At 43.3% G+C, this 20,911-nt stretch overlaps 1 protein-coding gene across 4 annotated transcripts; it reads right to left on the minus strand.

Annotated features, from left to right (window-relative positions):
* Positions 1-28: 28 nt before the first annotated feature.
* On the minus strand, positions 29-20,354 carry Riox2 (ribosomal oxygenase 2). 4 transcript variants are annotated; one of them, XM_013118199.3, is made up of 10 exons: positions 20,258-20,354; positions 15,382-15,844; positions 12,138-12,257; positions 10,960-11,088; positions 7,990-8,093; positions 4,894-4,996; positions 3,942-4,113; positions 2,134-2,222; positions 633-722; positions 29-256 (listed from the first exon to the last, which is right to left on the minus strand). In XM_013118199.3, the coding sequence occupies exons 2-10, from the start codon at positions 15,814-15,816 to the stop codon at positions 98-100; spliced, it is 1,401 nt and encodes a 466-aa protein (XP_012973653.2). In that variant the 5' UTR covers positions 15,817-15,844; positions 20,258-20,354; the 3' UTR covers positions 29-97. The 4 variants fall into 4 exon arrangements, with proteins under 4 accessions (XP_012973653.2, XP_005076810.2, XP_005076809.2 ...); XM_005076753.4 differs by lacking the exon at positions 20,258-20,354 and adding an exon at positions 19,925-20,243 and having other exon boundaries at positions 3,942-4,110; XM_005076752.4 differs by lacking the exon at positions 20,258-20,354 and adding an exon at positions 19,925-20,242.
* Positions 20,355-20,911: the final 557 nt, after the last annotated feature.

The following is a 20,911-nucleotide window of genomic DNA, read 5'->3' on the forward strand; positions in this document are numbered from 1 at the left end:
CACCCAGTGTTAATCAGGGCACCAGGAGTCACCTAGAATTATCTCCCCTTTAATGAAAATATGTGCATAGAAAATTACAGTTGTCTGTATACAGGCACTAGAGTACGTGGAGTAAACACTCTGTCCAGAGAGACAGAACCAGGTTCCTCTTTTCCTCATCTGTGGGAAGTTTCAAGTCCTCTACAGGCACTGCACAACCACTCCAGATTTGCTTCAGAGCATCCAGATGTGACAAAGGAAAGCGAAGTCCATGAAGCTGAAGAGGGATGATAAAAGTAAAAAACCACTGCATAGATTTATGCACAAGCTGACACATCTGTCTCTCACATGGATTATAATATAATATATATAATATATATAATAACCCTCAAGTTTGAAACTTTAGATATTTACAAAAGTCATTAATTCCCACATGAAAGCTTAGACCAACAACCTACTTCAAGAGTAAAGCTGTTGTAGAATGCTTGGCATTCACATTTTTTCCCATGTTACACTGCTGACTTAATCATCCCTGTGCAGTGTCATCCTACCATTTAAGTAAAATGGTGGGTCCACACTGTACCTGTCAATCACAAGTAATTATCCCAGCCATAACCCAAACCACAGGAAAGACTTTTTCAGTTGGAACACACCTCTGTTTCCTCATCTCTTCCCATCATGTGTGTCTGTCTCAGATTCTTTAGAGAATGATAGATGTAAATCACCTTTTGTGGAGTTTCATCCTTTAAAGAAAATGTCAGGTTATCAACAAGAAAAGTATTGAGGGCTTTAATACCAGTGGGGGTGTTTATAAATCACCACAAAGGAAAATCTTTTGAGGGGAGACAGGGATGCTCACTGTGTAGCTCTGGCTGGCTTGGAACTGGCTATGTAGACCAGGCTGGCCTTTAACTCATAGAGACCTGCTAGAATTGGGCATACAGATCATATCTAGTCCCAGTGAAAACCTTAAAGCCTTGGTCCTCCAGTGAAATTTAATCAATGTGTTCAGCATCCTCTGGGCACAAAGTTACAATATAACTGTTGATACTTGTGAAGTCACTGTTTTCAAGAGAAGCCAACATGGTCAAGAACTTGATTTATATGTCAACATACCAGTGAGTTTGTTCCTTGAACCATCTGCACTTTAGTCTACCAAATTTGATATTCCTAGGAAAAAACTATTGTTATGAATTTCTCAATTGTTGAGAAATATGAACTATTATCTTACTAAAAATTCCATTTAAAATTCAGAATCACAAATGGTCTGTACTCCTGTAAGTCCCTATCCTAAATAGGGCAACATATTTCTTCCACAATGTTTACCATTCCTTGTCACTGCTTATCTTAAGGTCTGGGCCAACATACAATGTCTCACAAGTTTTAGTTATCAGAATCATTAGGGTTTTTTAAAAACAAGTTATGAGTGTTTGGTGCTGTTGTCATCCTTTTCCAGGCTTGGCCCTGATGGCTGGAATCTGGCTTTTTGCAGCCCTGCAATATTAGGAATTGACAGGAAAAGCCACAGATACAAAATAGTTCTCAGACTTAGTATTATTTGGGAGGCTTAAAAAAAACCATTTTTTATGTGCATGGGTGTTGTGCCTGCATGTATGTCTGCATACCATCTACATGTTACAGAGGACAGAAGAGGACACTGAATGCCTTGGAACTGGAGTTTGATGTGGGCTGTCATGTGTGTACTGAGAATCATACCTGAGTCCTCTGTAATAAGTGCTCTTAACTACTGAGCCATCACTCTAGCCACAGAAATGTACAATTTTAGAAAGCTTTCCTATTAGCCAATTTGGAGAAGCACTGAATTAAAAGGCCAAATTATAGGGTACAGATTTTGTTCTCCATGATCACACTATAGAATATAAGCCAGGTCTCTGCAGTATAAAGAATGAGAGGGACTGAGACAGGGAAAGTCAATACAAGTTCTTCAGTTGTTCATACAAGAGTAGTGTAGCCAGAAGTAGAATAGGAAGCAAAGACCAGAAACACTCACATGAGAAGGATGGGGATGAGGATAAGTCCTTGAACTCTCAATAGGAAGAACAGTTTGGAACTGAAACTGAGACAGGCATTACCTGACTGGAGTAATTTGAAAATAGAATGAATAGAGGAAGTCTCTTCCCTCTAGATACTCACAGACTGATCCTCATCTGGCCCTACTGTGATGACAGTGTGGTCTTTAAACTGCAGTCTTACTACACTGTCCAACGTTGGGAACTTTATACCTAGAAGAAAAAGCCAGCTATCAAAAAGGAACCAACAAGTTCAAACTTCTTTGCAATGCATCTTGCAACTCACATTCTCCCAAGTACTCACTCCAACATGTATGGTGATAATTAAAAGTGCAGCTTGCACCCCCAAGCATCTCTTTCTTATAGTGATACAGAGATATCATTAGGTAAATAATAATGGAAATTAATAGTGGATTAAAAGGCTAGTTGTGGGGCTCAGTGGGAGGCTGCTTATCTAGCAATGCACAAAGCCCTGTATTTAATTCCCAACCCCACACAGAAAAGTCCATTAGATAGGTATAAATGAGCCCAGCAGATGGACAGACCTGCTACTTTCTGTGCGAATGCTCACCTCTCTCTTAGACTTGGGCTCGGAGAAGAATGAGCTTTGTGACAATGGCACATGATTTAGTCCACATAAGTGAAGCATTGTGTCCTTTAAGACCACCCACAGAACAAAACTGTACTCTTTCTAAAGTGAGCTAAAATGAAAAGAACCACAAAAGACAAACTGGCCTTACAGGGTCATCTGGTCTGGAAAGTATTAAAGAATCATAATTTTATCAAATATAGTAGCTAAACTAGGGAAACCATTACATAAATACTCTGGAACATATGCAGGGATTTATTTACCAAGTTATGTTCTAATACATTACTGGTAAATGTGCCATTGTGAATTGTTCCAATCAAAATTCTAAACTTCCTTCAAAGACTGTATAATATAAAGTTTATATAGGATTACTGTAAGTGGGGACTTATGTACTTTAGTGTTTGTCACCTTGTGATAGGTGAGACTTCTATAAGGAAAAGATTTTTGCTGACTCTGAAAGGGCTGGCCCGTTAGCACTAGGTCTCAGCATTCTCTTAACAGTTTAACAGAACATCATTGTCAACCAAAATCACTATGACTGTGACTGATCAAAATATAAAGTACCACCACTCATAACTGGGTCTGAACTCAAGCAAAACCAAAAACTCTCCTCCACCCTGGTTCCTGAGTGAAGATGCTGCTTATCTGAGGTAACTAGAGCCTCATACATTCTTCCCACTCACTGGGTATTATTTAGAAGAGACCCACCAACACCCAGATAGCACTAATCCATACCAATGCAATGCTTCCATGAGTTCTCTCCAAACTGCAAAATACCCAAGATTAGGCCTACATCCTGTAAGTCCTTTCTTATGCGTTTTTACAGTTCTCAATGTGTACAACTTTCCTGTTGCAACAAGTCAAAACACACAACTTTCAATTAGGGAGTGTGTTTTGGTGGCTTTTGCTACAGGACACTGACCTATCTGGCAGTGCATTCTATCAGTTGAAGACTAGAGCTATCACATTATTAGTCACCTACAACATGGGGAGATCTTTGACCATTCTTTTATTTACCTGGTGGTGACAGCATTTTAGCATGCTTGCTTTAATTCTACAAGACGTCAGCATTCAAGTTCTTCAGCATTTCTGAAGATGATGAATAAACCGACAATTCGTAAATATATTCCTCAACCAAAATTAGTTATTTCCTGTCATACTGTAGTCAAATGACTTGGGAGTAATGAGAACAGCATGCAGCCAACCACATACACATGTGGATTACTGTCCACATAAAGCCTAAAATGTTTGTATAGCCTATGTGCTCAAAGTGGAGACCAGTCTGTGAAGCATCAAGCATTCCTACCACCCCCAGACACCCAGAAGGGAACACCAAGCTCCACCTGGTTCCAACAGGTCTATTCCACTTTCCATGTAGTAAGGGGGGAGTCGATGCATGACAAAATCCTTCTTCATGTCTGACGACAGGAGTTCTTTTCTGTCCTCTAGCTGGTCTGCAAGGGTCCTTAGAAAGCCACTCAACTTTCTTAGTGCAGCAGCTGGGGTTTCCGCCTGCTGAAAGTAAAGACATGAACCCTGACTGGATGCTGGTGAAGGCAGCTGCCCAAGCCTGTGTTCACTGTAGTATTCAGGCCTCAATTGCAACACTGTCGCCTAATACCCACTGACATACACCATGCCATTCCATGGTGAGAATGGACAGCCTGGACCTTAAGGAAGCCTACTGCTTCTCTGTACACAATGTTCATCTTACATTGTCTTATCATTTGTTAAAATGTAAATTAAAAACAGTCAAACAACTTTCAGAAGTTTGCTTGGAAAGGCGGATCCTTGGAGTTCAGGTTGTCTTTGGAAAGCCTATCACTGATCATGTTAGGTCATGAAAGCAACCTTTGTTTTACTCAGCCCCAATCAACTTACTGTCTAAAAGCTAGTCAAAGAGTACTCCTGTTCCAAATGCAGACACTAGTGAGGAAACCCAAGGAACATACCAAGACCCAGGTCTGCAAGTGCCTCTTCTTGAACTAGAAACCTGATGTGTGCCATGTATAGACTTGTGGCCATATTTACTTGTTCAACTAGTTATTCAGTCAATATTCCCAGTCTTACTTCTATGAAAATACACGAAAACACCTTTGGACAACGGTCACAGATGGCCCCAGATGAATGATCCCACTGAAGCCACACTCCATGTGCTGTGTAAAGCCTGCAGCTCACCACAGAAGGCTAGCACACTTCCTCTGGGAAGAAGGTCCCTGGGTCCCTAGGAGGCAGAGCTTTGCCTGCCCTCGTCCCTGGCTTGCCACCTCCACGTCTCTCTGCTTCTGCTCTCACCATGACCATCTGCCGGGGTATTCCAGTCCTCAGTGCCACATCTTCCTTTGCAATGTCAGATACAAGCCCGGAAAGGGAATCCAAAAGGAAATCTCCCCATGAACTAGAACAGGAAACAAGAAGCGAAAATAAAGTTTTTAATGAATAAATACCCATTACAACCAAAGCTGCCAGCTGGGTCCCACCTGCCCATTTCCAAGGACTTAGAAAATTAAACAGATACCACCACAAAGAAGGAACTTCAAATTATAAAACTAAACACAAGAGGGACAACTTTGTGGGAAATTTCAGCACTCCATAAAAGTCCTGGAAATAAACCTTACACGCATTAAGTTCAACAGGAATACACTTAAGGTAACAGACAATCTCTGCACTTGAACAGTGTGATATGCCACACTTTACTTGATGAGAGGGAGGCTGATCCTCAGTAAAGTATCTACCATCATCAAGTTTATAACAAAATTCTTTCCAATAATGGTTTTTCTGGGGTAGAAAACAAGCCACTGGCCAAATATAACACCTAGAGATAAATATCAGTGTTCAATTAACTGTGCCTCCACTGCGGCAGTTAGAACTGGCTCCTTCTCAACCATGTGCTAGTTTAAGTAAGAAAAACACTCTGTGGGGTTGCTTTCTTTAAACACTTCTTAGCTTGTTTACACTTCTCCAGTGTCACCAGCAGATTTCAAATTGAGTGCTACATGCAAAATGGAAATTCACAGTATGGCTTCTGCTTCTCAGTAGGAAACTGGCACTTTCTTGTTTCCCATCCTACAGGGTGGCAAAGGAGGGAACAAGAGCCTCTTGAGACGTATTTACCCCAAAGCATCACTATGTGGTGGTCAGACTGATGTGTGACTTACTGCCACAGCCTCATTCACTCTTGTTGAACACGGAGGATAAGATTTCTGAACAAGGAAAATACACACTACACTCCCTTTGTAGGGCTTTGGGTGAGAATCATATGCCAGCAGCTCATATAGGAATTTGATGGCAGATAAAGTGTTCTTCTGAGAGTAAGAATTTTATCTTGGGAGTTTCCAAAACTCCAGAATAACAACACTTTGCTTTGTATTGCCTAATTCAATCTGTAGGAACCCACATAGATGGCCCCTGCTATTTCAATGTCCCTTTGAGAGGCATTAAGAAGAGGCTGCACAGGTTCAGAGTACAGGAATATCTGGGAAGGCCTAGCTCTCAGATTACAGTCTTCCATTCTAGCTCCTACATTTCCTATCCAAATCAGAGTCTAGACTAGGTACATCAGCCACTCACCGCCCAGACCAGCAACCTGGACTTGGGAAACTCTCCCCTAGCCCCAGATGATTGATTTAAGGTAATAAAAGGTGGACAGCACTATACATACAAGTACAAAAGAAAAGGAGAAAGTGGAAAACAACAGAGCTGGCATCAGGAAGTAATGGTGTTTGCTAGGAATGCCCGAATGTGGCCCTGGACCCCGCAGTGGGAGGAGAACACAGCTAGCTAACTGGCTCTAACTCTAGTCTGTCTGTCTGTCTGTCTCCCCGCCCCTTCCCTTTAGCTCTCTCACACACACACTAAAGCAGGCTTGGAGTGGTTAAAAGAACTTCTTGAGCACTTAGTTTTGATTCCCAGCACAACCATATGGTGGCTTACAACTTGATTCCAAGGCATCCAACACCCTCTTGTGGCCTAAGAGGGAACTAGGCACACATGTAGTATGTATGCATATACACACATTCAGTCAAACATTAAGATACAAAAAACCAAAATAATCTTAAATAAAACAAGGAAAAGAAAATAAGAAAAAAAAGGAAACCAGATAACAGGAAGAGTAATAAAAGAAAAGCAGGAGCAGGATGCAAGAATTCTACCATGGAACCACCAATGCTCCCACGAAGCAGAATTAGGGAGCAAGGGACTAACTGTGTGACTGTGACGATGGAATACCAAAAGGTACACAGACATTTGTAGGGCAAGCTATGTGATTCCCAAGGTTCACACTCTTTGGCCTGGAACTTTCAGGGTTCCTATGACTCACTCTCAGTTTTCCCTACTCTTCTGTGTGTGTGAATGTGAGTACATTTGTCAAAGAGTGTGATTATACACACAACTGTGTGTACGTGTGCACGCTGAGGCCAGAGCAGGATACCAGGTGTTTTGTTCTTTCACTCTCTGCCATATTCCTCTGAGAGGGTCTCTTAGCAGAACCTAGAGCCATGACGGTAGCCAAGTCCCAGGGATCCCCTTGTCCCTGCTGTCTATAGCAGGGACATAACGGGTTATAGTGCACACTATCCCCAACTCCTTTACTTTTACATGGATGCTGATATCCAGACTCAGGTTCTCATGCTTGTTTAGTAAGCACTCTTACCCAATGGGCCATCCCTTGCCCCTACTCGTCTTGACTGGCCTCAGAGACTTTCTGTTCTTTATCTAGTAGTGTATTTTTGAAAATGGAAACTTAATTCAAATTTAGGCCTCTCAACTGTGTGCAAACGGCCAGCCAGGCCAGTCAGGATGCTGCCACTCCCCCCAGAAAATCTCTTAAACACAGAGAGAGCTTCACAGAGCAGTCATGAGGAAGCAGAGCTACACTTACTAACTTGTTATACAAGTTGCTGCTCTTCAGTAGGAGGAACTTGATGTCCTTGGTCCTGAAATGCATTCTCCTACCTCCCATGACCTTCTGACCCATGCCTACTTAACCATCCATTAAGACTTACTCAGCTGTATGTCAGTCAAGTCTTCTCTGAGTTCATCCCTAATACCCAAGTTGAGCTGAACATACTCTTCTCCTCTCCAGGGGTCTCTGCAAACTTACTGTGATATACCCATAGCTACAGGTTTTCTGTTTCTTTCCCTTGCCTCTCTGAGGGACCCTCTATCTTCTATTTAGGTACTTTCCAGTAACCCTTAGAGTGAGATCTATGCGGTGTACAGTAGGATTCTAGACAGGTCAATCCCACATGGGGACACGGAAGTCAGCGTGACAGGCAACACCGAACAAAAGGCAGTGGACAACAGCCTCCGGTCTCTCCTGAGTGTGGCTGCTGTGAGCAGTAACTCAGAGCTGTCCTAAGATACTAGGTTAGTAGGGAGTGAAGGCCTTACTTGTTCTGGTAGGTGCTAATGGTCACATGAGTAGAGTGGGCCAGGCCTGAAGGAGTTTCTGCCTGATGAATGGTCCCTCTGGGGAAGTACAGCAAATCACCAGGCTAAAGGAAGTAGAGAGGTGGTAAGTACACATCAGTCTTTCTTGATTTAAGAAGATAAACATGCTTTGAGCTTAAGTTCTACATTCTAGAAACCACTGTTCCAGGAACAGTCTGTGTGCATTGTCACTGCTTGATTTTCAAGCAGACACCAGATATACCTGAAACTACCCCCACAGGATTGAGACGCAAAAAGGAAACACCCTATTTGTGGGGTGGTTACTCACTCCCTCTTGGTTAAGCTAGGGCTTTCAATCATGGATCCAGTGCAACTTGCTTATCTGCCTTTCGCCTTCATTTCTCTGTCACTAAAATGGGACAACAGCCCCAAAGCCTACAGCATTATTAAGAGGATTAAGGAAATGCTGCTTCCAAGCACTGGGACAGAATGGGGTATGCTTTTACTACAGTCACTGCCAGTCCTCACCCCAGGAGCCTGGGAAGCAGAGCTCAAATATATCACTTTAAAGGGAATTTACAGACTATCTTCAAAGCAAGCAAAAATATATGTGTATGTGTATAAAATATGCATATGTATATGTAGAGTGTAGCCTTCCCCGCCATCCACCTGGGCCCTGCCGAGTTGTCTGAACCCCCAAATAACTCATGGGACGCTGTATTAATTATGAAGCTGTTGGCCTTGCTTGTTTCTTACTGGCTAGCTCTAACTTAAGCATTTACTCCATGATTGTTAAGTATTTCTCTTACCGGAGAAAAGGGTCTGGACTTCTTACCCCTATGGCAGCTACATGATGACTCTCTATGTTTCTCCTCCCCAGAGTCCTCCTCAACTCCTAGTCCCACCTATCTTGCTTCCCTATTGGCCAACAGTGCTTTATTGACATATACACAGGACTTCCCCATCATGTATATGTATGAAATATATTAAGTGTGCATGTATGTGTATGAAGTATTCATGCATGTATATGTATGTGTATATATATATTCTTAATAGCTTGCTTGGCTGCTGGTTTACTCTAAATGATATCAGAATGGCACTACTTCAAGCAAAAATTTTTTTGACAATTCCACCCATTGTTTATCAGCTCTGCACTACCCTGAGGCCTTCACATATATACTTCCCCCCACTCCACAAGGATCTGAACACTGCCCTCTGGCCTTTGGGGAAAGGCAAGGAGGCAGATTCTCCCCAGCAGGAATGAAGTTCTGCCTGCACCAGTGGGCCAACTTAAGACTTGTGACCTCTGGATTTAATTTAGTATAAATTAAATCTATATTATTACAACAATCACTATGATAACTCATCTTACAGACATACAGACACTCTTTCAAGGAATTTTATTGTAAAGGAAGCATCAAAATGTAATATTTCAATCCCCACAGCCTGATTTAGATCATTTATTTGCTAAAGAGCACTACAGCTAAGTGACATCAGTTTAATTCAAATCTAACTACTCCAGGTTGAGAGTAGAAGGGCTTCTGCAGCCTGAGACCCACTAGGCAGACTAATACTAGAACAGTAGGAAGGCTTGGAATTCTTATTGCAGCCTCTCTACTTCTGCCTCAGTGTGTGGTGGTTTGAAAAAGAACGGTCCTCATAGGTTCCTATGTTTGCATACTTGGTTCTCAGTTGATGGCTGCTTGGGAAGGATTAGAAGGCCTGGTTCTGTTAGAGGTGTCATTGGAGACAGACTTGGGCCTTTAAAAGCCTCCTACTAAGCCTTCTGCTTTCTCTCTCAGCTTGTTTACAGTACAAGATGTGAGCATCCTCAGCTGTTCCTGCCACCATGCCTCAGTCCTCCAGCATGGACTAATACTCTGAAATCATAAGCCCAATTAAGTGCTTGCTTTTGTAAGTTACCTTAATCATGGTGTTTTATTCCAGTATTGGAAAAGTAAATAATACAGATCCAGTCTGAAGTGGCCTACTGAGTAATCTTTGGGATACAGTAGAATCCCAACATTAGGACAATCCATTTTAGATCAGTGCAACTGTGCTCCAAAGAACTATCTAGCAGGCCAATAAACTGTAGTCTGATGACAACTTATCATGTGCACATAACAACATCATATTTATTCAAGTTTCTTATAATACAGGCACCCACCTAAAAACAAGATACTGTTTCCTCCTAGATTTTGGCAGGCAAATCTTAAAATCAAGAAAGAGATACTGACACAGATAAGAACCCTCAAGATACAAGAAATACAGGAACACTAACTACTCAAATAGTTCCAATATAAGAATCTTTGAAGAAGTCTAAGTCAAACCTTATTCTATATTGCTACTAAAGAAAAGTATGTATGTTTTCTAATAAAGGGCATGAAATTTATTTATGAAGCTATTCCTGTCTCCCTACGTCCTTTTCTCAAGACCCTACTGCCTGAGCCTGGCTGTGTTCCCTTCCAAACTAACTGTAGCAAGATGCCAGGGAGGCAATACAAGGGAGCTATCCATGAGCACTTTCCTAGCTACTACTCACCTAGCAACCTATGTTGGGGAGGGGAAGAGGTACACACCAGGAAGAAAACAGGTGTCCGGGAATCTCTGCCAAGAGAAGGGAGGGAACCTTGGCTGTGCTCCACTTACATGGTACTACTGGCTTAAATGCAGGAGAAACAGGGCAATGCCACATCTTCCACATTTATTCTAAAGAAGTTGGTGATTCACTAAAATTATTTCTGTTGTGCTGGATCACACATGGAGACAGGGTTTTTTGGAAGATGAACAGAAGAAGACTTCCTTAGCTCATTTTGCTAAGACCTTACAGAAGAAGCCACCTGTCTGGTAGGCTACAGTGAGAACTACCCATCCCTGGATTTCGCAGGGTCCATCCCCACAGGGATCTCTACACTACCTGGAAGCTCTGCCTAAATTTACCATAGCAACAGAGACAGCCAGCTTCCTTACCTTCAATATGAAGTCATGTGTTGGTGTGCCAATCCGGGCCTCGGGCTCCACACTGTACTCACGTGCCAGCGGCACGGTTGGGGAGTAGAGGCGCCAGTGTTTCTCTCCCTCCAGCTGCAGGATAAAAACCTACAGAAAGCCACACACCGAGAGCATGAGAAAGCTTCCTGACAACCTGTGGGCAAGAAGCTTCTAGAACCTTCAAGCATCAGACATATGGTGCCACTACTAGTAATCAGGGATCATGGTGATGGACATTCATTCTTCTCACTTGGTCAGACACTGCCGAGCTCTTTATATTTCACTAGCTTTTGAATCTTCTAACCCTAACAGTTAAGCAGCTAAAAGCCACAATCTCTGATAGAAAAATCTGATATACATGAAGGACCCAAAGCTTAAAAGTTACAAGGAGCCTTGGCAGATAGGAAAATATAACTTTTTATTCTTTATTTGGCTACAATCATAATATTCTACTAAGAATATGAAAAAATAACACTATTGGACAATGTGTTTATATTAAATAGCTCTCAGAGGAATAAAAAGGGATTTTTTTGGTTAATATCTGTGTTCACACCTTGTATAAGTACAAAAATGAAACTACAAAAATTACCCAAGCCAATGATTTTTAAGGTTTTTTGGGGGGCGATGCCACATAAGAATGAAATCAACACTTGTCAAGGTGCCAGGGCTTAAGTGGAACCAGGACCTTCATTCAAGCGGCACCAAGATTTTTATAAGTGGAAAGACACACAGACTGTTGGCAACCACTGAAAATGGACAAAGTGAAAGCAAACATAAAGACTGTGATTTCACCTTACTTTACTTTGTAAATTTCTTTGAAGTACATTTCTTGTTTGTTTTTATAGAGAATTAAAAAAAACAAACAAAGCAAACAAAAACCAAAAAACCTGTTTCTAAAGACTGTGCTAGTCTTTGTATCAGCAGGGCTGCAGCCAGGCCCTGCTCTGAGAATGAACAGGAAACCAGTTTGTAGGGATATGCTTGACTCAATATCCCAACCTGGAGATGAGGTCAGGATCTCCAGTGAGGACGGAGAAGAACAGCCACAGACCTGGTCCACCGGCCATCCAGAGCAGTGGTGTCAACCCTGACAACTGAACAAGCAGGGCTCTCAGCAGCTCCTGCTTTCCAGCCTGGACACTATCTTCTTCTCTTACCTCGACATCATCATAATGGGGAGGGAGGCCCTGAGATCCTGCTGGAGTCATGTATACATTTGAGCCAACTAAGGAGCCAAAGAAACATTCCAACTTTTCCTGGATCTTCCAAAGTTCATCCTTTGACAAAGAAAAAAAGAAAAGGGGTATGAACAGAAAATAATAAAGCAAATGTTCTATTCAGTTAGGAGGTCTCTGTGGTGCAATTATTACAGGTCAGACAATTAAACAGCGCAAGGTTCCTCTGGAATCTTTGCATCTGTGCACACCCCAGGCAAAGGATGGGATCAGACAAGTAAGAGCCTAGCAAGAAAACAATTCAATTTACACTTTTAAAAGCTTGCTCTGACTTTAGGGTACAGCATGGACAGCAGGAATTCAGGAGAGACTTACCTGGAAGCTCATGAATAAGCAGCACAAGAAGCAAGGAATGAGCAGTGGTGGCTAGCGTGGCAGAGAAAAATGAGAAGGCGGAGACACACTGTGGAAATGGAGAACGGCAAAGGAAAGGAAGAAAAGAGAAACAAGGGGCTCCTGGACTTGATCCAGGTGCTGCTGATTCCATTTACTGAGATGGGAAAAGGCTAACGAAAAAGAACCGGTTTTCAGGGGCTGGGAAGTAGGAGCTCAGCCAGGAAATACCCGCCACACAGACATGGAGAGCTGAGCTTGAATCCCTGGCACCCCCCCCCAAAAAAGCTAGGCACACTGTGTGCCTTTCACCCCAGCTCTAGGAAGGCAGTGGCAGTCTAGCCTAAGTGGGGAGTTCCAAGTCCAATGACAGTCCTGCCTCAAGAGAAAAAAAAAGGGGTATGATGGAGAGAAACAGCTTCTGACCTTCACATACACATACCCCCCACTCTCTCTCCACATCCCCACATTCATTTGCAATCTCCTACCCATACAAAGGCACACACCCCAACTATACCACCCACACATATACACACACCTCAGCAGCACGTGCCCCCCCCCCAGTTTCCAGAGCACAAAAAGTGTTCTAAGCTGGAAATATTAAACTTGAGAAACTATAATTTCCTATGGTGATGGTTTAAATCAGTCTGAGGCTATAACAGGAAGTAAGGGCAGGAATTTACATTTGGGCATGAACTCCTGAAAAATGGGAGTTAAAGAAAGGGGAACAGGCCAGGCGGTGGTGGCGCACGCCTTTAATCCCAGCACTCGGGAGGCAGAGGCAGGTGGATCTCTATGAGTTCGAGGCCAGGCTGGACCCACAGCCTCTGAAACAATACAGAGAAACCCTGTCTCGTAAAAACGAAAACAAAACAAAAACAAAAAAACAAAAAAAAAGAAAGGGGAACAGAAACAACAACCCAGGAAGGGGTACAGATAGAGTGAGAACAGGTTGAGTTAAACTTCCTCTCAAGTCATTCAGCTTATCAGGCAGACTGAGGAGTCATATATGACAGAGCAGAGCAAAGATCTGAGTTACTGAACACAGATAAGAGGAGTTAGCAAGTGGGTCTTGTAGACAATAGCATATCCTAACTTCTAAGTGTTTAACCCCTGCTAATTTGATACCCTTCATAACAATCCTGTCTCACAGGGTGGGAAAGACCATTAACACCAGTTTACAAGTAAGGAAAAACAAGCAGAAAAGCACACAATCATTAATTGGAACCAAGATTCCAATCTGGAAGTCTAGTTCCAGAATCCATACCTTTAAGACTATTTGGAAAAAGCAAGTCACCTACTTTAAACAGAAACCAAAGAAACTAAGGCTTCTTAATATGATCGAACAGTGACTGATATAGATGTTATAGTATAAATGTTTGGTTTGCTGGGTACACCAGTGAAAACAGCTTGAGAGTTAGCTCTATCAATAGACTGAAAGCAATCTAGTGTTAATAGCATGTGGGGAAGAATTGGGTCAGCATGGAAAAAGCTTTGAGAGACACCTTTATGAATGAAGACCACTGGGTTTCCTTATTTATAGATCTCAGAGGTTCTCCTCAGCACAGGAAAACTAATTTAATGTCCTCCAAATAGCTCCGAAGAGTTAACAGCTCCCAAAGAGTCTAATTTATTTTGGAGACAGGAAACAGGACCAGGCTCTCTAATTACTTGGTATATGGCACCACTAAGAAGTCAGGCCTTGGCTCTTGCTCTCTAGTGACCCAAAAGATCTTTTACAAATGTATAGGTAACTTTATGGCTCCCAATGCAAACACCAGTTACCACCAAGTGGGAGAAAAAGGCAATGGTATGTAATTGATGAATGTATCTCTTTTCTTAAGGGTTACCCAAAACTACCAGTTCTGCAGTTTTCCCATTTATCCTTACCCTCTGATTTTGCTATCTTCAAATTGTGCCTACTAATAAAAGATACAGAGTCAAACCATGCTGATCAAGGTTGCATTTACAAGCTCAGTGACTGTGCTTTATTTATAAAAGGATGCCATCCTTACTTACAATGACCACCCAGGAGCTCAATGTCGCAAGTTCTGTTATTAGTATGTTAGCATGTCTGGTAAATCTCCTGGTCACAGCTCTGAAGCAGCCACTTGGAAGGATACAGGCAATAAAGGGAGATAACCTCAGTTTTCACCTTGATGCTACCATATGCCTTAAAATACAGCAACAGGGAAAAACACGGAGATCCCTACTATATCCAAAAACTAAGCAGTTCGTTAAACACACCTTAGAGGTGCAATGTTACTTTAATAAGGTTAGAAATTTGGGATTCTTTGGGTTTTGCAGCTCTAGGATACCGCAAACGTCCACCTATTGTTGCTAGAGATTCAAAATATCCAGTCAGAGACTGGGGAGATGGCTCAGTGGGTGAGAATACCCGCTGTGCAAGCAGAAGTTGGAGTTTAGCTTCTTAGTACCCACAACAAGGCTGATGTAGCCAAGCATATTTGCAATATTAGTACTGGGGAGAAGGAGCGGAGACCGTTGGGGACCCCAAGCTCACTGACTATCCAATCGAAACAAATGGTTAGCTCCAGGATCAGAGGGGGACCCTGATCTCAAATATATAAGGTAGAAAGCAATACAGGAAGACACCCACCATCTTTCTGTCTTCACACATGCCTGCATGAGTGAGCACATCACACACACAAACTTACCCTCCCAAGTTCAAATGTATTCAAGACCAAATAGATGCTATGCAGTCTCAAAATTATCTTCATCTTCAAACCATACACTCAGTCTTAAGCTGATGTGTGGCCAAAAGCTACCACTTTCATACGTATAAGAATTTTGCTGTGGGGAGATCCATTACCTTAAACCTTTGTGGTTGGTGAAACTGAATTGTTGCCCTCTTCTGATCAAAATCTTTTCTCAGCTGAAGGAAGTGTACCTTGCCACCCTTATTTAAAACCTTTTTCTTCCCATTGATGCACCGGCAGACGTTCACGTCTTTTCCGTAGTACAACCCTTGAAGGCAGATCCTCTTCAGATCTGAGAGTCTGAACAGAGACTGGTAATATGTGGCCAGTGAAGGGTCCTCCCTCTGAATGAGAAGGGGCTTCTGTTCCCAGAATTCCTTGAAAAAAGTCTCTACCTTGATGGGTGAAATTAAACTTTCAAAAAGATCAGCAGGGCTGTCAAAATTTAATGCAGACATACTTCCAGATACATCCATCTTCACCTGCTTGCAGGGAACAGACCAGTTTTCTTCCTCCCCATTTCCTATAGGCTCTTCGTTCTTTGACATTATTCACTAGGAGGGAGGAAATGCAAACCTAACAAAAGAATAAAAGACACGGTTAGGTTTGCAGACATGCAGACACATACACCATGTGTGACTGACCATTTTGCCTTTGAGAACTCCTCATTAGTCAGCACTACTTTCTGCAAGATGAGAGAGCCTTAAGTCAGTGTTATTTCTTCCAAGATGATTCAGCCTTAAATACCACTCAGTTTGTACACTCATCTTAAGGAAAACACAGTTTTCTTATGTATACAAGTACTAAGTCCTGGAAATCATTATTAATAAGGAGATTTGATTAAACCATATTAAACCATTCAACTCTCTCAGCAGTTCTTACTCAAAGGTTTAGCCTGCAGTCATTGAAACAGTGAAGCCAAAAATCTTGAATCTGGCTGCAATCAGCAGCACATCCTGAATTTAAATAGATGCATTCTGTCACAAGCATTTGATACAGAATCAGGAACAACTGTCTGCTGCCAGACAGTAACAGTACCATATTAAACCTTCCCAAGCAGAATCTAATGTGCCCTGAACAGTGGCATCACCTGGTGCCTGGAATAAGACTCTAAACACTAGAAAGTGAGATTATTCTTGAGAACTGTCACTATCAGGGAACTTTCCCTTTGCCCATTAAAAAATTTAGGAGCTTTAAAAATGAAGGAAAAAACAAAACAAAAAACAGGTATATGACAAGTCTTCAAAAAGATCCAACTTTTTAACTGAAACAAGACACAAGGACTTCAATCTTAACCCATGTAATCAAAGCTTTGGTGAGAATAGCTGCTACAGCTGGAATTCTGAAGAGATAGAGAAATAGAAAATATGAAGACAGACTTGATGAGGATGTCCTTCTGTATGTTTCTCTTATTACTTGATGAATAAAACACTGTTCAGCCAATGAGGCAGGAAGATAGGCGGGGCTAGGAGACGAGAATTCTGGGAAAGGGAGGCAGGCCCTAGCCAGAATCGCCATGCTGCTGAAAGAGTAACAACATGCCAGGGCATTACTGGGTAAGCCACAGCCTCAAGGCAATACATAGACTGATAGAAATGGGTTAATAATTAAGACAGAGCCAACCAATAAGAAGCCCTAGTCATCAGCCAACTGATTTATAATTAATATAGCATCTGTGTGTTCATTTGGGGCTCAAGGGCTTCTGGATCAGACAGGACAAGAAAACCTCTGTTACACAGACTCATTGAAGAACACTTGTGTAAACAGTTAAGGTAGAAGACTGCAACTCTTGTTCTTTGAAAAGCCAGCTTGTGGCTCATACTGGGGATTGATATTTCTGGAAGGGTTTTACTACCATTAAATGAAAAAAGGTGCCCAAACATGCACCCAACACAGCTGACAATGTAAACATGTCTTTCTTCTGAGGGTCTGGATCTGGTACATGCCAGGCAGTCACCAACCCTCTCTCCCCCAAAACCCTTGTCACTGAGTCTCTAATAGCTTCCCTGGTGGGCAATGGCTTCTACCTGCTGATGCAACCAGGATCCGGAACTAAGAGTGACTGCCTCCATTAGAAAACCCTTGGAACCTTGCACCTGGCCACCCGAGGAACTCATCCCATGCATCTTCTCCTGTGCTAATTTTGGTCAGCACTTCATGTAGTAAACTGCTAAAAATCTCACATTTAACTTTAAAACTATTAAAGACTGTTCGCTACATCACTAAAGGTGCTATCTTAGCTACTGCTGTGATGAAACACCATGACCCAAGTTACCTGGGGAGAAGGGGGTTTACTTGGCTGCCATCATCCATGGAGTCAGGACAGGAACCTGAGGACAAGGGCTAATGCAGAAGCCATGGAGGGGAGCTGTCACTGGCTTGCTTCTTATGTCTTGTTCAGCCTGCTTTCTTATAGAACCTAGGACCACTAGCACAGGGAGGCCATGCACACAATGGGCTGAGCCCTTCCCCATCAATCACTTACAACTGGATCTTTTTTTTTTTTTTTTTTTTCTGAGACAGGGTTTCTCTGTATTGTTTTGGAGGCTGTCCTGGAACTCGCTTTGTAGACCAGGCTGGTCTCGAACTCACAGAGATCACCTGCCTCTGCCTCCCGAGTGCTGGGATTAAAGGCATGTGCCACCAACACCCAGCTTACAACTGGATCTTATGGAGGCATTTTCTCAGTTGAGGTTCCCTCTTTTAGATAAGTCTAGCTTGTGCCAAGCTGAAGCCAGCACAGGAACTTCCAGAGTAATCTTGTATTTCAGGCACACGTCTCTTACCCTGACAGCTACTCAGTTTGACATCTGAAGAGGAGAAGAAGGTGCAAGACAGAGGTTTACTTCCTAGAATACCCTAAGAATGAAACAGCACAGGCACCAAAAGGTATGGCTGAAGCACACAAAATACCAAAAATAGAACCACGGAAGGACTTTTCCTGCCTACAGTCACCAACAAAATTCTACCCCAAGACTAAAAACTGACCCTTTTGCTTATGTTTGAGACAGGGTTTCTCTATGTAACAGCCCTGGCTGTCCTGGAACTCAGAGACCAGGCTGGCCAGATCTGCCTGCCTCTGCCTCCTGAGTGTTAGGATTAAAGGCGTGTAATACCTCCCCCTGGCTACAGAATTTGTCCTGACTACTGTTACACCATGTGATTTTTCCCATATTCACACTGAAATGATCTGAACTTCAGTAGGAAACCGAGAAGTCACTGGGTAAACACATTACATTTTACTTACACCACTCTGTTGTTTTGGGTTTGTTTTACAGCTTTCGGAGAACAGAGCAAAGTAGATGCAGAGCTAACCCATTACGCCTATCTCCAAATATCCCAAGTTCCATCACCACTTCAGAAGCAGTAAAAAACACAAGGAGGAACAACAGGCATTTCTTGGCTTCCGAGAATCACAGTTATTAAGCAAGAGACTGCTTTGTCTAGAATGGTGCAGTGCCTCCCTGTAAGCCCCAGGGACCACACAGATAGAAATAAGAATATTTCTTTCTGTAAGGGGAGGAGGGGAAGCAAGCCCTAAAGAGAGACTGTTTTCAATGAGTTGATTTAAAACACTTAAAACTCCCAAAAGAGTCCCAGTTTATAAGCTGGAAACTGCCATACCACTGATAAGCTCTACAAGAGAATAAATGTTGGCACCCGTACTATAGTCAACATATTTAGAGTCTTTACATTTTAGGGTGCCCTAACCTTTCCCATGGTAAAATTTAATGACAAGAAGTCACAAGAGCTTCTTAAGGGACAACTACCTCTACACGGCCAGAGCCTAGCCAAGTATGACAGCGAACAGTCAAGTCAGAATTTATTCACTAGCGTATACCAAATTCTCAAAAGCCTTACCAAAAACAACACAACAGTGAAAAACCACAAAACAACACTTGGGAAAGATGGGCGGCTTACACGAGAAAGGACTATTCTGGTGGAGTCACCAAAGACACCAGTACTGATTAGCAGCCCCTGGGTGGGGGGGAGGGGCGTGTGTCTCCATCTCAGCAGTATTTTAACAGGAAAGCTTTCAACTGGCCAATTTCTAGATGCACATCAAGCCTCTTGGATTACCATTTCTAATGCTGGAGGCAGAAATCTACACTCACAGAAGTTCTTAGTTAATGAATTTTAGGCCCACTGACCTAAAAAACACTAGACTGAACTCGGCTCAACTAAACACGACTGAAAATTATATACTGTGTGCCTGAGAGATGGCTGAGTGGGTAAAGGCACCTGCTGGCACCCGGGCAAGGACTCCCCTCCAATTGTCCTCCAGCGTTCACTGGCACACCACGGCATGCGTGCATCCACACATACGAAATAGATAAAATGCAGAATATTTCACATTACATATTGCTGTAACAAGAGCAGCGCGCTAACCTGAAGTGCTTCCAGCACACAGAAAGTTCCATTAATGCAGAGATGTCTCAATGACTGGCAGCTACGTCTGGGGGCTTTATACAAACAAATACGAACTGCGTCTTACTAATGGGGAGGAGGGGTATAAGGTCACAAACGATGCAGCCCCAAAAGCTAGACGCATCCTGGTATTAAAGGGAGTTGGTGAAACTCCACGCCCGGCACCGGAAGTTCAGATAATGAACGGTGGAACGGGAGCCCAGATTCCAGAAACCTGTTTTGAGTCACCTGTTGGACAACCAGGGGGTCAGGCAGGCAGTCTTCCTCACGTAGGAGGGGAAGCGTCCACCGAGGCCGCTCTCCGAGAAGGTCAGGAAGCGGCGACCAGCCCCGTGCCCGCCTGCAGCAGCTCGGCGTGGGCGGTCCCGCCTGCACGTGGCCCGCGTCCCTCCTCGCCGCCCGCTCTGCGCGCGCAGCCCGGTTCTGGGACGCCGGGTGCCGCGGACTCCGCCGCCAGACCCGCGGTCCACACGGCCCGGTCCCCAGCCCGCCAGCCGGGCCCTCCGGAGCTGCACCCCGCAGCCACACCCGAGGTCCAAACACCGCAGGACGCGGACCTACCGGGATAAGCACAATCACCCAGCACGGCCTGTTGCGCGTGGCTGCACGCTGACAGGGCTACAAGCACGGAGGGGCGGGGCGCCGTCGGCACGTCCGGGCGTGCTCCCGCTCTAGGCCCCGCCCCCGGGTGTCTGGCACGCCCCCGAGTGGCGGCCCCGCCCATTGAGCCTTGCGCTCAGACCCGGGACCACAGCCCCGCTCCTGCCTAAGCCTCCTGAGCTTCCCATGCACAACCGCAGGCCTGAAAGGTAAAACTATGAACCCAAAATTCACAGGATGTGAACGTGCTTTTTAATGGTTGATACCTTTGAATCTGAACTTAGGGGGGAAATCTATAAATTTGTGCAATTCCCTTTACTAACACACGCAAATGAACATGTTTCTTGAGAGTGCTTGTGCCGGCTTGGTCCAAAACATAAAAAATAAAATAATCCAAATTGTTTTTCATTACAAATAGCTTTAATATTCACATAGTTATTACTACCATAACAATTTTGGTAACAGCCATATTCTTTAAACTTCTTATATTTTATTCCAATCTTTTAAAAAAATTGGCTTTTTTTCATATAATGAATTTTGATTGTATTCTTCTCCCTCTTCCAACTCCTTCCAGATTCTCCCCACCTCCATACTCCCCAAAATCATGACCTTTCT

Source organism: Mesocricetus auratus, unplaced genomic scaffold (genome assembly GCF_017639785.1).
Source record: "Mesocricetus auratus isolate SY011 unplaced genomic scaffold, BCM_Maur_2.0 Super-Scaffold_100008, whole genome shotgun sequence".
Taxonomy (NCBI): domain Eukaryota; kingdom Metazoa; phylum Chordata; class Mammalia; order Rodentia; family Cricetidae; genus Mesocricetus; species Mesocricetus auratus.